At 41.5% G+C, this 12,573-nt stretch overlaps 1 protein-coding gene across 2 annotated transcripts in view; it reads left to right on the plus strand.

Annotated features, from left to right (window-relative positions):
• The first annotated feature begins 1,250 nt into the window (after positions 1 to 1,250).
• ltb4r2a (leukotriene B4 receptor 2a) overlaps positions 1,251 to 12,573 on the plus strand; it is an 11,609-nt gene continuing 286 nt past the window's right edge. Inside the window, exons 1-5 of one of the 2 annotated variants that reach the window (XM_077016151.1) lie at positions 1,251 to 1,481; positions 9,214 to 9,858; positions 10,009 to 10,209; positions 10,420 to 10,463; positions 10,923 to 12,573. The exon at positions 10,923 to 12,573 is cut by the window's right edge and continues 286 nt beyond it. In XM_077016151.1, coding sequence (XP_076872266.1) covers positions 9,223 to 9,858; positions 10,009 to 10,209; positions 10,420 to 10,463; positions 10,923 to 11,238 — 1,197 coding nt within the window. In that variant the 5' untranslated portion in view covers positions 1,251 to 1,481; positions 9,214 to 9,222 and the 3' untranslated portion in view covers positions 11,239 to 12,573. Of the gene's footprint in view, positions 1,556 to 9,213; positions 9,859 to 10,008; positions 10,210 to 10,419; positions 10,464 to 10,922 lie in introns of both variants that reach the window. The other variant, XM_077016146.1, reaches the window with a different exon arrangement.

The following is a 12,573-nucleotide window of genomic DNA, read 5'->3' on the forward strand; positions in this document are numbered from 1 at the left end:
GAAAATTACATCAGTCTTGAGATTGCTTAAGTCTGGCCAATTTGTATTTAAAAGCAATCACTACTTTTAGCCTTTAAGTCACCAGTTCAATGAAAACTGCCCCGTTTGTGGACATTGAAGAAATCATTTATGCCTTCTATCTGTACCTGTGCCATGCTCACCTGTCTCGTGCTAGTGCCAAGCACAGGGAGTGTGTTCCACTGGGCTGTAAACCACAAAACAGGCATTATAACACCAGCGCTCACTTACCAACATGACACATGACAGGATTTTATTGTGTTGGACTGTAAATAACTTTGAGACTTGTTCTGTAAAAGTGCTGTAGAAATAAATATTTATATCACTTAATAGTAATAGTAATTACTATGAATAATTAATTAATCATACATAGAGGCATTTTGTGTGCTTCTGAAACTACTGCTTTCTTTCAGAACCTCTCTGCTGGCCCCACTCATGTAGAGAAAGTCAGTTCTGTTTTTTAATGGCTGTCATTTCTGCCTTCCGTCCACTGTCGCACATCAGTAACTGTATTATATACAATCACATAAAGACATAGAATACATATAGAAAACACATTGAACCATATGAATGCACAGGTGGTCAGCAGAGATATGAAACGTTTGTTTTGGACGAGTGAGGGCCTCCTAAAATCTTTCCTGTGTCTGTGTATAAATTGCTGTTATATAAATAAAGCAGTCCAGAGGATGGGATGACTGATGTGATGATCACACTCAATGTTCACCCTGGCCTCTTCCACAGGTCTTTTATGGTTGCTTTCATTTCAGGTATTTCATGAATTTTCAAGCTCTTGATCCATCTTTCATAAGATTTATAAAATGTTTGTGTAATGTCATGCTGCTTTGCAGTAATTTATTTTGAATAAAAAATTGTAATATGACACAAATCCATCTGTACAGCTTTATAAATTTTGTCTTTTATCAAATAAATTATAAAAAATTTGATCAAACCTAAACATGTATTTAACTTAACATATAGTGTGTGTTTCTATATTAATTACAAATTACTTCTCTTTAAAGCAATTTTAAAGAGTGCTAAAGTACTTCAGTTTGAATCAGACTAAGACAGGATATTGATTGAGAAATTTAAATGGACCCTGCCAGGAGAATGTGTGTGTGAGTGTAACAGACAACAAGGAAAGTCATGCATGATTGGATGAAAAGAGTACAGATAAGGAGAGATAAGAGGGGCGGAGCACCGGAGGCCCATCCCTCCTCTCCGTGCCCCTCCCCTCCCACAGCACGCTGGAACCAAACTGACAGCTAGAAAAAGCAAAGGAAGAGTAAAGAACGCAGGCACAGAGATCGCACAAGAGTGATCTGGAGCATGTCGGTGACCCTAAAGGGAGCAATAAGTGAGGGGCGCTAACAGAAGACCAAACTCCAACACCACAGCAGACAACCGGAGACTGTCCATTACCTCGAAGTAGGAGAGGCATCTTCCAGAAACCCAGAGAAGGAGAGGTACGTGACGTTCCTGCTGGATTGGCATACTTTCCACACGTGGAGATTCCTTTTTGCGTTCCACCCCCGAGCAGGTAAGGAACACAGGACCACATTTTTGGCTTATCTGTGATCAAGCTACAGTGTTTCACACCAAGATTCAGGCATTTAAGAAAACTCATATATTATCTATTTAAATTAACTAATAGTAATTTATTATTTTAAATTACATGGATGGTCAGTGTCTAAAAACACTTTCAGTAAATCTTTTTAACCTTGGATGTAGTGTGGAAAAGTGACTCTAGGTGCCAAAGCTTCCCTTCTGAAATGGCCTGGCTTGTTCTTCTCTGTGTGGTGATGGCAGATATAGAGTTATTACTGTTGCTGAAGCCTTATAATAATGGTTCGTCCTTTTAAGTGTCTTGACAAACCCCTGAATGTACCCTGAGCAAAGAAACTAAGCTGTTCTGCTGTTGATGATCCAGTGACATCAATACCTACATTTCATGAATTACAGTATAGGAAGTGTGTACAGTGTGTGTGTACTCTGTATGGTTCTTATGATTCTACTGCCCTCCTATTCACACACACAGACACACATTCAAAATAACCCAGGCATTTATTTGGGATTATTACAAATAATACATTTTACACATATTACTACTATATGGCCTTGTGTGTATATGTATTAGTAAGGTGTCCTTGTGGGTTTTTCTAACTTCATTGTTATTGAGGGTGTGAGCGTCAAAGGGTGTGTACAAGTCTCTCTTCGTTAAGCTGTCGAACACAAACACTACTTAAACATATCTAGTCCAGGCTAGTGTTACAGTGGAATGTGCATGGATAGGCCAAGCTTTTGAAAATCAGGGAAACGTAAAGTAGCCTAGATCAGAGCATTAGCGGACTTTATAGGTTTTAATGAAATACGGGAGACAGCAGAGATCTTTAGCAGGAGAATCTCTCTGTGCTCTGTTCATGTCTGGTCTCGCTGCCAAAGACTGTTGTATGCTGCGGAAAACCTGTTCCCAAAAGGAACGACTCCTACATGTGTGCACGTGCACACACACATATTGCCCCCACATATGTGCCAATGCACACTTAAATCTCTGCACTGTTTACATATCTGTATGAGTGGACCCACATCCTTTAACTTTTTCCAATGTCGTAATTATTACGAGGAAGATTGTAATAATTGGTAATAACTGGGATAAATGACATGTGCACAGTTTAAGTACTCGGGTTTCAGTTTAAGCTCTCAGTTTGACTTAATTTGCTGATGTCCATATATGACAAAAGTAAGTATGCTGGCTTGGCTCAGAAACATCTTGTCCACATGACTGAGTAATAAGATTCCTTTTCCTTTTAAGAAAATACAATCCTGTTAAGATTTTCAGGTTTCAGTCAATAAATGAACTAGTACAGGGAATGTTTTTTGTTCTTTGAGCTCACGTGCTGTGTCGATAAGGAAATGGTCTTGCAGTGACAGTAAAGAAAGCATTAAACCTCTCCTAGCACACTCTACCGGTCTGCTGGTATTTGCCTTCTGTGCCCTACACAGCCACACTACCTGGCTTGGAAAGGGTAACTGGTGGGTCTAGTCTAGGTATTAGCTCGGGTGGCAGGGCATTCAGGAACTCTAAGAAACCAGAAAGTGAAACCAGATCCATGAAAGGCACTTTTCAAATTGTTTTGAGAACCTGTCTTACGCTCCAAAACATTTAGGCTTTAGGTCATCACCTAGGTCATTACATGCAAAAGTGCCAAACATAGTGTCATAATTTGTACATTTATTTTACACTTTTTACAAAAAAAGTGTTACACATTTTTGTTACATTTTGGTAATTTATCATAAATTAACCCATCTGTGCAGTTAACACACACACACACACACAGCCGGAGTGGCTAATCGGGAGATTCGGGAGGATTCCCGATGGGCCGGCTCATGTCAGTCTCTAGTTTGGGCCGATTGGGAGGGAAAAATAATTTTGGGCCGGATTTGGACATGAAACTCCCGGGCTGAAAAAGGGGCCCACTCCGGCCTTGCACACACACTAGTGATTACTAGGGGGCTGTGGTGCACACATGCCCAGCGTGGTGGGCAGGCAGCCCTAGCCCGGCGCCCGGGGAGCAGTTGGGGTTAGATGCCTTGCTCGAGGGCACCTCAGTCATGACCTCAGGCCTGGGAATCGATCCTCCGGTCACAAGACCAGTTCCCTACCACCAGGCCATGACTGCATCAATTCTGAAATGACACTCAATTTTATGTTTTGCACAGAGGTGGTCTTTGCATAAAGGCGTGGCTAGGCAACTGCCATGAGCCCCTCCTACTGCAGCCCACTGTATGGGCCCCCTGACTAGCTAACTTATTTCTCGCATATTAATGTTGATGGGCCCCCTAGCTAATTTCGCCTTGAGCCCCCAAATTGCTAAGTCCGCCACTGGTTTTGCATTTTTGCATTCTTATACCATATAGAACAGGGGTGTCAAACGTAAGGCCCGTGGGCCGTAACTGGCCTGCCAGGGGTTCAGTACAGCCCGCGGAATAAACCTGCATTATTAAGAAGAATAAACTCAATTTTATTTAACATCTGCGGTTCCTATATTGTCCACTGGGGGCGTGTTTTAGTCAGTTCTATCGCTTTACCCGCTTTTTCTGTTGACCCTGGCCCCCTTTTAAGTGAAAGGTCTTTGTCAAAAAAAAAAGAGAAAAGTGGACACAGAGTGTCAGATTTTTCAAGAAAAATTTAATGTTAATGTGTTCAGAATTGCTTCCCAGATGTGGAAAATGTCACTGTGATCAATGTTCACCCTGGCCTCTTCCACAGGTCTTTTATGGTTGCCTTCATTTCAGGAATATATTATATATGTTCATAATATATTTAGTAAAAGGACAATTAATTTCATATAAAGCTTTTTATAATTTACTTCTTTGCACTAATACAAAGGAAAAAAGTGGGCTTGTTGTTAGTTCCATGTAATTTTGGAATGAGTTTACTGGTCTGGCTCCTTTGAGATCCGATTAAGTTGTATGCGGCCCCCAGACCAAAATGAGTTTGACACCCCTGATATAGAACCTTGAGCCTAGCTAAGGCAAAAATGCTTTATGGTTGAGGGGAATCCAGCAAGCCTTTATACAGGACAACAGTGTTTATCAAAATAATCAATCTGTAAGCATCTCTACTATTCACTGGGATACAAGATGACCATGAAACAAGCTGTACAAAGTTCAAAGAAGACCTTCCATGAATAAATCCAGTGTGACGTGTAGTCTGAGACATGTAAGCCCAACAGAGGGGAGTGTCAGCACGTATAGAACAGAAAGCACTATCATTTCTTAAGTTGTTGTCTTAGGTCTCATTTTTCCAGCCAAACAGTTTTGTCTTTTCTGAATTTCAGTCAGCTTAGCTGGTTTCCATTAGAATATACTTACAGTGTACACTGTTGCACTGATAACAAAACTAAGTATTTTGATTGCCTTGTTCAAAAAGAAATGTACATGTTGTGATGCCAATCGACTGAGAAAAACTGTAATGAAAAAAAGAACAAAATAATCATCATTAAAGAATAATCATTAACACTTTTCAAGAAAATGCATTTTTTCAAATAAAACATGAAGATGTAATGAAAGTAAAAGCAGGGTATGGTTTCCATTAAAGGTAATGTAATAGTTCCCTATCAACTGTCACCACTGTTTGTCAATACAAGGCTGTCTAGCCTCACATATAGACTACTAAACTAACTAACTAACTAACAGACAGATACAATGCTACAACAGCAAACCCAATGAAAGAGGCTCCCTGGGGTCAGAGGTGGGCATTCCAGGTTCAAATAGTAAAAGTCCTTCCCAGGATTTTATTCAAGCTTGCTGGATTTTCAAATTAGTGGCAGATAAAAATTAGTGGAATCAACACAATCCAGGAAGCCTGAGCAAAATCCTGGTGAGGACTTTTACTTTCTGAACCTGGAATGCCCACCTCTGCCTGTGGTGCATGAGGGAACTAAGGATGTGGAGAAGGCTATCATTCACACTCACAACTGCTGTAAAACGACACCTGTCTGGATAGAAGGAGGGGAACACCCAAATACAACAAATCCTGCATCTAAGACAGAATGGACAGAATGGTCCGAGTGCTAAAGGAATACAGGATTATCAGAGTGCACAGTGGCCATTCTGTATGGCCAGGCAAGACAAGACATGAGGAAGATGATTATGACTAAACTTGCCATGACCCCAGCAGCCAACTCCATTTCCCAGAACAACATGTTCTATCAGTTTATAAGGAAACTTCCCTTAAAGGTCATTGCAAGTATCGGGGGAGAGAGAGAGAGAGAGAGAGAGAGAGAGAGAGAGAGAGAGAGAGAGAGAGAGAGAGAGAGAGAGAACTGTTCAGTGAGATTTGTTGTGGAACGAAATACAGTTACAATGTCAAGCATTTTCAAGTACTCAACTACCAGTACAACATACCAACACTTTTCAAACTTAGAAAATACAACATTAAAATTCATACATACATAATACAATAAGGTGGAGAAATTCTCGATTTCCTCTGAACTTTGCTAATGTTATCTTATTTAAAAATGGAAGGCATACTGGAGCGCCGGTGTAGCCGGTGTATATAACTTTAATGCTAAAAAACGGCTTCAGTATTGTCTTTGTGGTGGATTCAAATGTAGTAAAATTATCCAAGTTACGTAGCTAGTTAACTAGTAGCCTAATAGGTGTAAAGATTAACTTGGCTACAGTTAGGTAATTTAACAAAACACAGCGACATTTTTACTCGTACTTTAACTTCAACGTTCAAACACCATATGAAACATGTTTCTACTGACTTTATTCAGTCTGGAGAGAAGTCCAAACTTCAGGCCGGTGAAAATAACCGTCCTTCCCTATCAATCCTCGACAGCGCGGGCGTTGATTGTTCTTCAGCAACAAACTTACTAACTTAATTTTTATAAACATGATTTTAGGTGTTCCTTAAACGTTGAGCAGAACAATATATTCTGATGTGTGTTAACTTTTAACTCATTGAGTTCAGTCAACAACTATTTCAAGTACAGACAACTAATTCTTAACTTGGATTTTTTTTTACAGTGTATTTACTGTCTTTCAGGTATTGTTTTTTTGTATTCTGGATTGCCCTTTGCAATTATTTGCTTGATTATGTATTGCTCTCTATTCTGTTCTTTTGAGCGGTATTTTGACTACAACTCGTATGTTCCATCGGCGTATATATTTCCACTTTGTGATTTCAACTCTGTTTTGTGCCCTGACTAAATCTATTGCTTTCTAGATTATTTTAGTAAAAAAAATTTTAGTAGTAATACATGCTTTGAGCATCTGTCTGTTCTTGGCGTGTTACAGAGCTAACTACTGTCTTTCTGCTGTAGAGCCCCTCAGCTTAGTGGCAAACTACCATCAGCCTATAAGCTAACAGATAAGAATATCATGACAGATGTCCAAGAGCAGGCCACAGGCATAAAGAACCAGGCAGTACTGTACCTGAGATTATCCACGTGTACAGGCCAAGAACGAGCAGCTTCACATGGCAGACTACTTAAACAAACTAACCGGTTGCCACCCAGATGCTTGAGAGCTCAGGCCTCTATAAAGTCAGTAAGACCACAAGGGCCATGTTTGGATTTCCCACTGTTGCCCATGCTGAGGTGATCATAAGATTGTTGTATATACTAAGGGGGATTAACTTTCCCCCCTGGTGTTCTCCATAGACCTGACCCCTTCCACCCAGGTCACCCAGATCAGTGAGGGTATGTACAAGCACTAGGAGTTTCAATGTTCAGGATGAGACATAAAACATCCTTGAATACAACCAATCAATGGCTTCCATTGCAAAAACTGATAAAGGAGAAGCTCGGATAGATGGAACCATGGTAACAGAAGAAGTGTTGCAGTGGGCTAAACACTGACTAGTAGCTGGAATAGGCAGGACATTGAAGAGGCACTAATCATGCTAGCACAAGATCAAGCACCAAGCCCTAGGTAAACTGAAAGAGGGGTGTATCACACGAAACAAGACCCAACATGTAGCCTGTGCAACAGAGCCTCTGAGACAATCCAAACCTGTGAGACCTCCAGCCTGGTGCGCATGTGGAAATCAGATGTGATGGAAACATCTAAAGGAAGGAATATGAGAAGTTAGAGAAACACCAGAGGCTGAAAGAGGAGACAGAGAGAATGTTGAAAGTCAGTACCAGTGTTGTCCCAGTGGTGATGAAGGCACTGTGAGCCCTAAACTGGACGAATGTGCTTCTGTGGTCCAAGGAACTGTAAAAACACTGTGTCACACCCTCAGACTCCCAAACCTGTGGTAGAAGGCCAGAATGTGAGGGAAAAGCAGGTATAATAACCCACTTGAAGGATGAGACAAAAGTTTTGTTCTATTACTACTATTACAGGAGATCTTAGGTTAAGCAAACATAATGCCTACATTTACCTAACACCTCAAAACACAGCAAATCCTTTCAGGCTTTGGTCATTCCTGTGTCTAGGAGCTGTAAAGTAAGAGTGTGTAGTGACCAGCCTGATGAACATAGCCCACAGTCTGATGAACAAGACCATTTTTCTTGGTCACCCTATCTGCTGCCTTTGTTTCGCTTATGTGTTCATTAACCCCTTTTGTTGTGTTAATCTTTCATCTCATTTGCTCTTTTCCTCTTCTCACTTTCTCCTTTGCTGCCTCCCTTTTTCATGATCATCTCTCTATTCCTTTTTCATGATCACATCTCTGTCCCTTTTTCATGATAATCTCTCTATCCCTTTTCATGATCATCTCTCTATCCCTTTATAATAATCATCTCTCTATCCCTCTCAGGAGTATTCTGCTTCTTATCTCTGTCAAATTGTGGACGTCTTCCCACTACGCTAATCACATCTCATGTATCCTTTGAATAATGAATACAAATAAAAATGAATAATTTACAACAAACATCAAACAGAGTCCTGCTTCTGCTCCAAAACCATAGCCTACAGCAAAGCAACCCAAAACAGACTACTCCAGAAATGCATTTCAGGATGATTGTTTTGCTAATAATAGCTCCCAAGATCCATTTTTTTTTTGTTTGCTTTAGACTTCTGTCATTTATCCTTTACGGTTAACATAAAAATAAGGAAACTCGATTAAAAACTTAAGCCAACACAGAGAATATCAAACAACAGACTATCACAGAGCAAAGGCCACTACCCTTTTCCCCCGTAAGCTAAGACACCATTACTTTATCTCTCACTGCGTTTAAGATTCTCAGTGTTCGCATAATGCTGCTCTTCAGGGTTATACTTTGTCAATGGGGCTTGTGTGATTATGTAATTGTAGTTATGAAAGTGGTTGCATGGTCTCCATAAGTCCACGTCTTATTGCGTCTGTGCCGTTTCTTCACGGCTCTGGCTGGGAATCCTTCTGGAGTAACTGGGCTGGAAGGAGATAGTTTAAAGCCAAAAGACTGAAGATCTTGAGATCTTTTTTGGTTTCGTTCCAGTTCCTCTTCGTCATGATGCACATTCCTAGACTACCTGATCACAGCAGGTTTACTTGCTTCGGTACACCTGAATAAATGTGCCAGGTAATGATTAAACCCTCCATAACCTCAAACAGGTGTGTGCAGACTGATCAACACCAATTCCAGACATGCTTTGACTACCTCCTACCAATCCTGTCCAACTGTCCCTGTCATCATATGTAAACAGTGCTACGCCATTAGCCTATGACAATGAGACATACACCTATTGTTGCTTTTCCAGGTGGTGACCATGGCAACGAACCACACGGTCCTCCCTTCCACATCTCGCCTCTACTCCGGCCTGTATGCTACATCCTCCACGGCCTTTTCCAGCTTGGTCCCTAACCTTCATACCACTCCAAACTCCAACATCATGAGCTACAACGCGGGACCCATAACAGGTGCCCTCATCCTCACCGCGGTCTTCCTCGTCGGCGTTCCCGGGAACCTGTTTGTCATCTGGAGCGTCCTGGCTCGCACCCGGCGCCAGTCGGTCACCACCCTCCTCATCCTCAACTTGGCCTTCGCCGACGGGGGCCTGATGGTGTTGGTTCCGTTCTTCATGGTCTACCTGATGAGGCGCAGCTGGGTTTTCGGGCTGGTCATGTGCAAAGTGCTGTACTACCTCTGCTGTGCCAACATGTACGCCTCCATCCTGCTGATCTCACTCATGAGCCTCCACAGGATGGTGGCGGTGGTGTGGCCCCAGCGCATCGGCGCCCTCACTGCTCGGAGGACTGTGGTGCCGGTGCTGGCGCTGCTCTGGGTTCTGTCGCTTGCGCTGGCCACGCCGGTCCTGGTGTTCAGGACCTTGACACCGATGAAAAAAGAAGGCCAGGAACTGAAGAGTCTAGTGTGTGACTGCATACACACCCACAACATATATGTGAGTTGGAAATGTGTGTCTGAGCGCTCATTTTGAAAAGTGTGTCACAGTAACTACATGCGTCACAATGCTTCAGGCCCTTTTGGTTGTAACCCATGGTGGTGTGTGTGTGTGTGTGTGTGTGTGTGTCTTCTGTGACACGTGCTCAAGGTTGTGGTGCAGTATGGGATGGAGACCTTCCTGGGCTTCTTGCTGCCCTATGGGCTGATCGTGGGCAGTTACGTGTGTATACTGCGCAGGATTCGCCAGACAAAGTTCCGCAGGCGCATTCGCAGCGAGAAGCTGATTCTGGCCATCATCATCACATTTGGCCTACTCTGGCTGCCGTACCATGTCATCAATATGATACAGGTGTGTGTGCAAACACCGAAATTACAATGAAATCTGTAACATGTGACGTAATGCTGAACTCTGATTGGGCTCCAAATGCACCTTGCTTCTCTATTCGTGGATCTGTGCATGATAAAATATCTGTGATAGAGATACACGAGAGAGGCTGCTATTATAAACACATTTCTCACTTATGAATCACACTTATTGTCGTTATATCTGTATCTTCAGGTGGCAACTGCATTTTATCCTGAGACGTCTCCTGCTCGAATTAAGTAAGCCAAAGAAAAGAGATGGCCTGACTTAATGTAGTTTATTCAGCTGTGCTATTAATCCTATTACACTGTTATCATAATGTTCTGAACCTGTTTGTTCCAACCTTGCATATGGTTAAACCCAAGTACAGAATGCCAAACCCACATTTTTAGTAGAATAAAGTATTGAAGTAAGGTCTCATGCTTAGGCATAGCTGTTATTCAAGCTGGCATACCTGTTTTTTTACCTACATATTTCAACCGTTCCTTCAGACAGGTTTTGTATCTAGATTATTTTGTCTCCCTTCCCCTTAACTCTGCCAGAAAGACGAGAAATGCATTTTTTTTTCCCACAAGAACTGTGTCGTGTATCGTATTTGTGCTTTATCTTCTGCCTTACTCGGGTCGAGTACAGCCCGCCTTTATTCTGTGTGTAAAGACCCAACTCTACAATTTCGGTCTCTCTTCTCTCGTCCCCAGAGTGATGGAGATCCGGTCGTCTCTGCGAGCATTCGTCTCAACCATGGGCTTTATCAGCAGCTGCATCAACCCCGTCCTCTACACATTAGCCGCGAGGGTTTACATCCAGCGGGCCGGCGCGGCTTTCATGGCGCGTCTCTTCGACGCCACGGGGCTCGACTCCTCATCGCGCAAGGGTCGCTTGTGTAGCCAGAACAGCCGCGACCCAGAACACGACAACAAGGTGGCCGAAGAACTCCACAAGGAGTCCGAGTCCACCATCAGTGACACCACGAGCTATAACCTCAAAGCCATGTCTGTGAATCAAGACAAGTAGCACTGGACACCGTTCGCTTCGGGACGTATTCATAAAGACAGATTCGTGCCATTGGCCTCGAGTGATTTTCCCCAGATGTCAGAGTAAAGATTGTCGTTTGTATATTTAAAGAAATTCTCAGAATAACTGCTGGTACACAGTGCTTTTGAGTAACCTTTGTAAGAGGTTATGATGAGGAAACAGTGAATGACAGAGCGGGTGTCTGATTTTGAACAAAGTCTGAACTTTGTCAGTGCATTCCGTGGGACTTATGATCTCTGCCAGTACAAACCCTTGACCACAAGATGGCGCAAAGTCACCGCAAACTTTATTTGCAACATTCTTTATAAAAATCGATCGGGTTTTTGTAATCTTATCACATGACTAGATTAACCCGAGGAACTGAGAAAATACATTCACAACTACTTAGATTGCTGTAACTAACTTGCATTCCCAAGTTCTTTTTGATATGCATTAGTGTCCACTGCATGGTTTGCTACGTTGCTCAGACAAGTTAACATGGATGTCACTGCTGTTATTAAGTGGACCAAGTGCACTATAAAACAAATATAATTTTACTAGCATTTTAAACTGAAAAGTGGACTTTTTAACAGTTAAATATGTTGAATACAAATGTTTATAGATGTTAAATATTTAATAATTACATTTTTGAAAACTTTTGAAAAAACTAGAAAGTTTTTTTTCATGATTATAAGAAGTTGCAATTATTTACATTATATGGTTTCTTATTGTAAACATATAAGAAGTCACTGGCCACAGCATTATGCTGCCAGTAACGTAGTGTAATATTACAGTGAATCACTTCTCCTAGGGTGAGAACTAATAACAAGGTTATTAGAACATTGTATATGAAATGAATGAAGTTCAAATCTGGACATTCTGGATTTAAAACACTGTACATGAGAATGGGGTTCAAATCTGGATTTAGAATATTGTACATGAGAATGGGGTTCAAATCTGGATTTAGAATATTGTACATGAGAATGGGGTTCAAATCTGGATTTAAAACACTGTACATGAGAATGGGGTTCAAATCTGGATTTAGAATATTGTACATGAGAATGCACCTTAATTGCCAAGTAGTTTGGAACAAGATGAACCCAAAATGTGCAGAAAAAAATCAGAAATTAAAAATGGGAAACTGAACACTATCATTAAATATATATATGTATGTTTACACTAAATATTACGATGCTTGTGTAAAATTTGGTATGGATCTACTGGGCTACATCAGTGCAGTTACACGTGTACATATACAGGTCATCGGGTCACGTCCTTGTCCACGTCCAGCAGCATCCAACAGTGTTTGTTATTTCTATCAGAAATGTACCATTC

This window comes from Brachyhypopomus gauderio, chromosome 1 (genome assembly GCF_052324685.1).
Source record: "Brachyhypopomus gauderio isolate BG-103 chromosome 1, BGAUD_0.2, whole genome shotgun sequence".
NCBI lineage: Eukaryota > Metazoa > Chordata > Actinopteri > Gymnotiformes > Hypopomidae > Brachyhypopomus > Brachyhypopomus gauderio.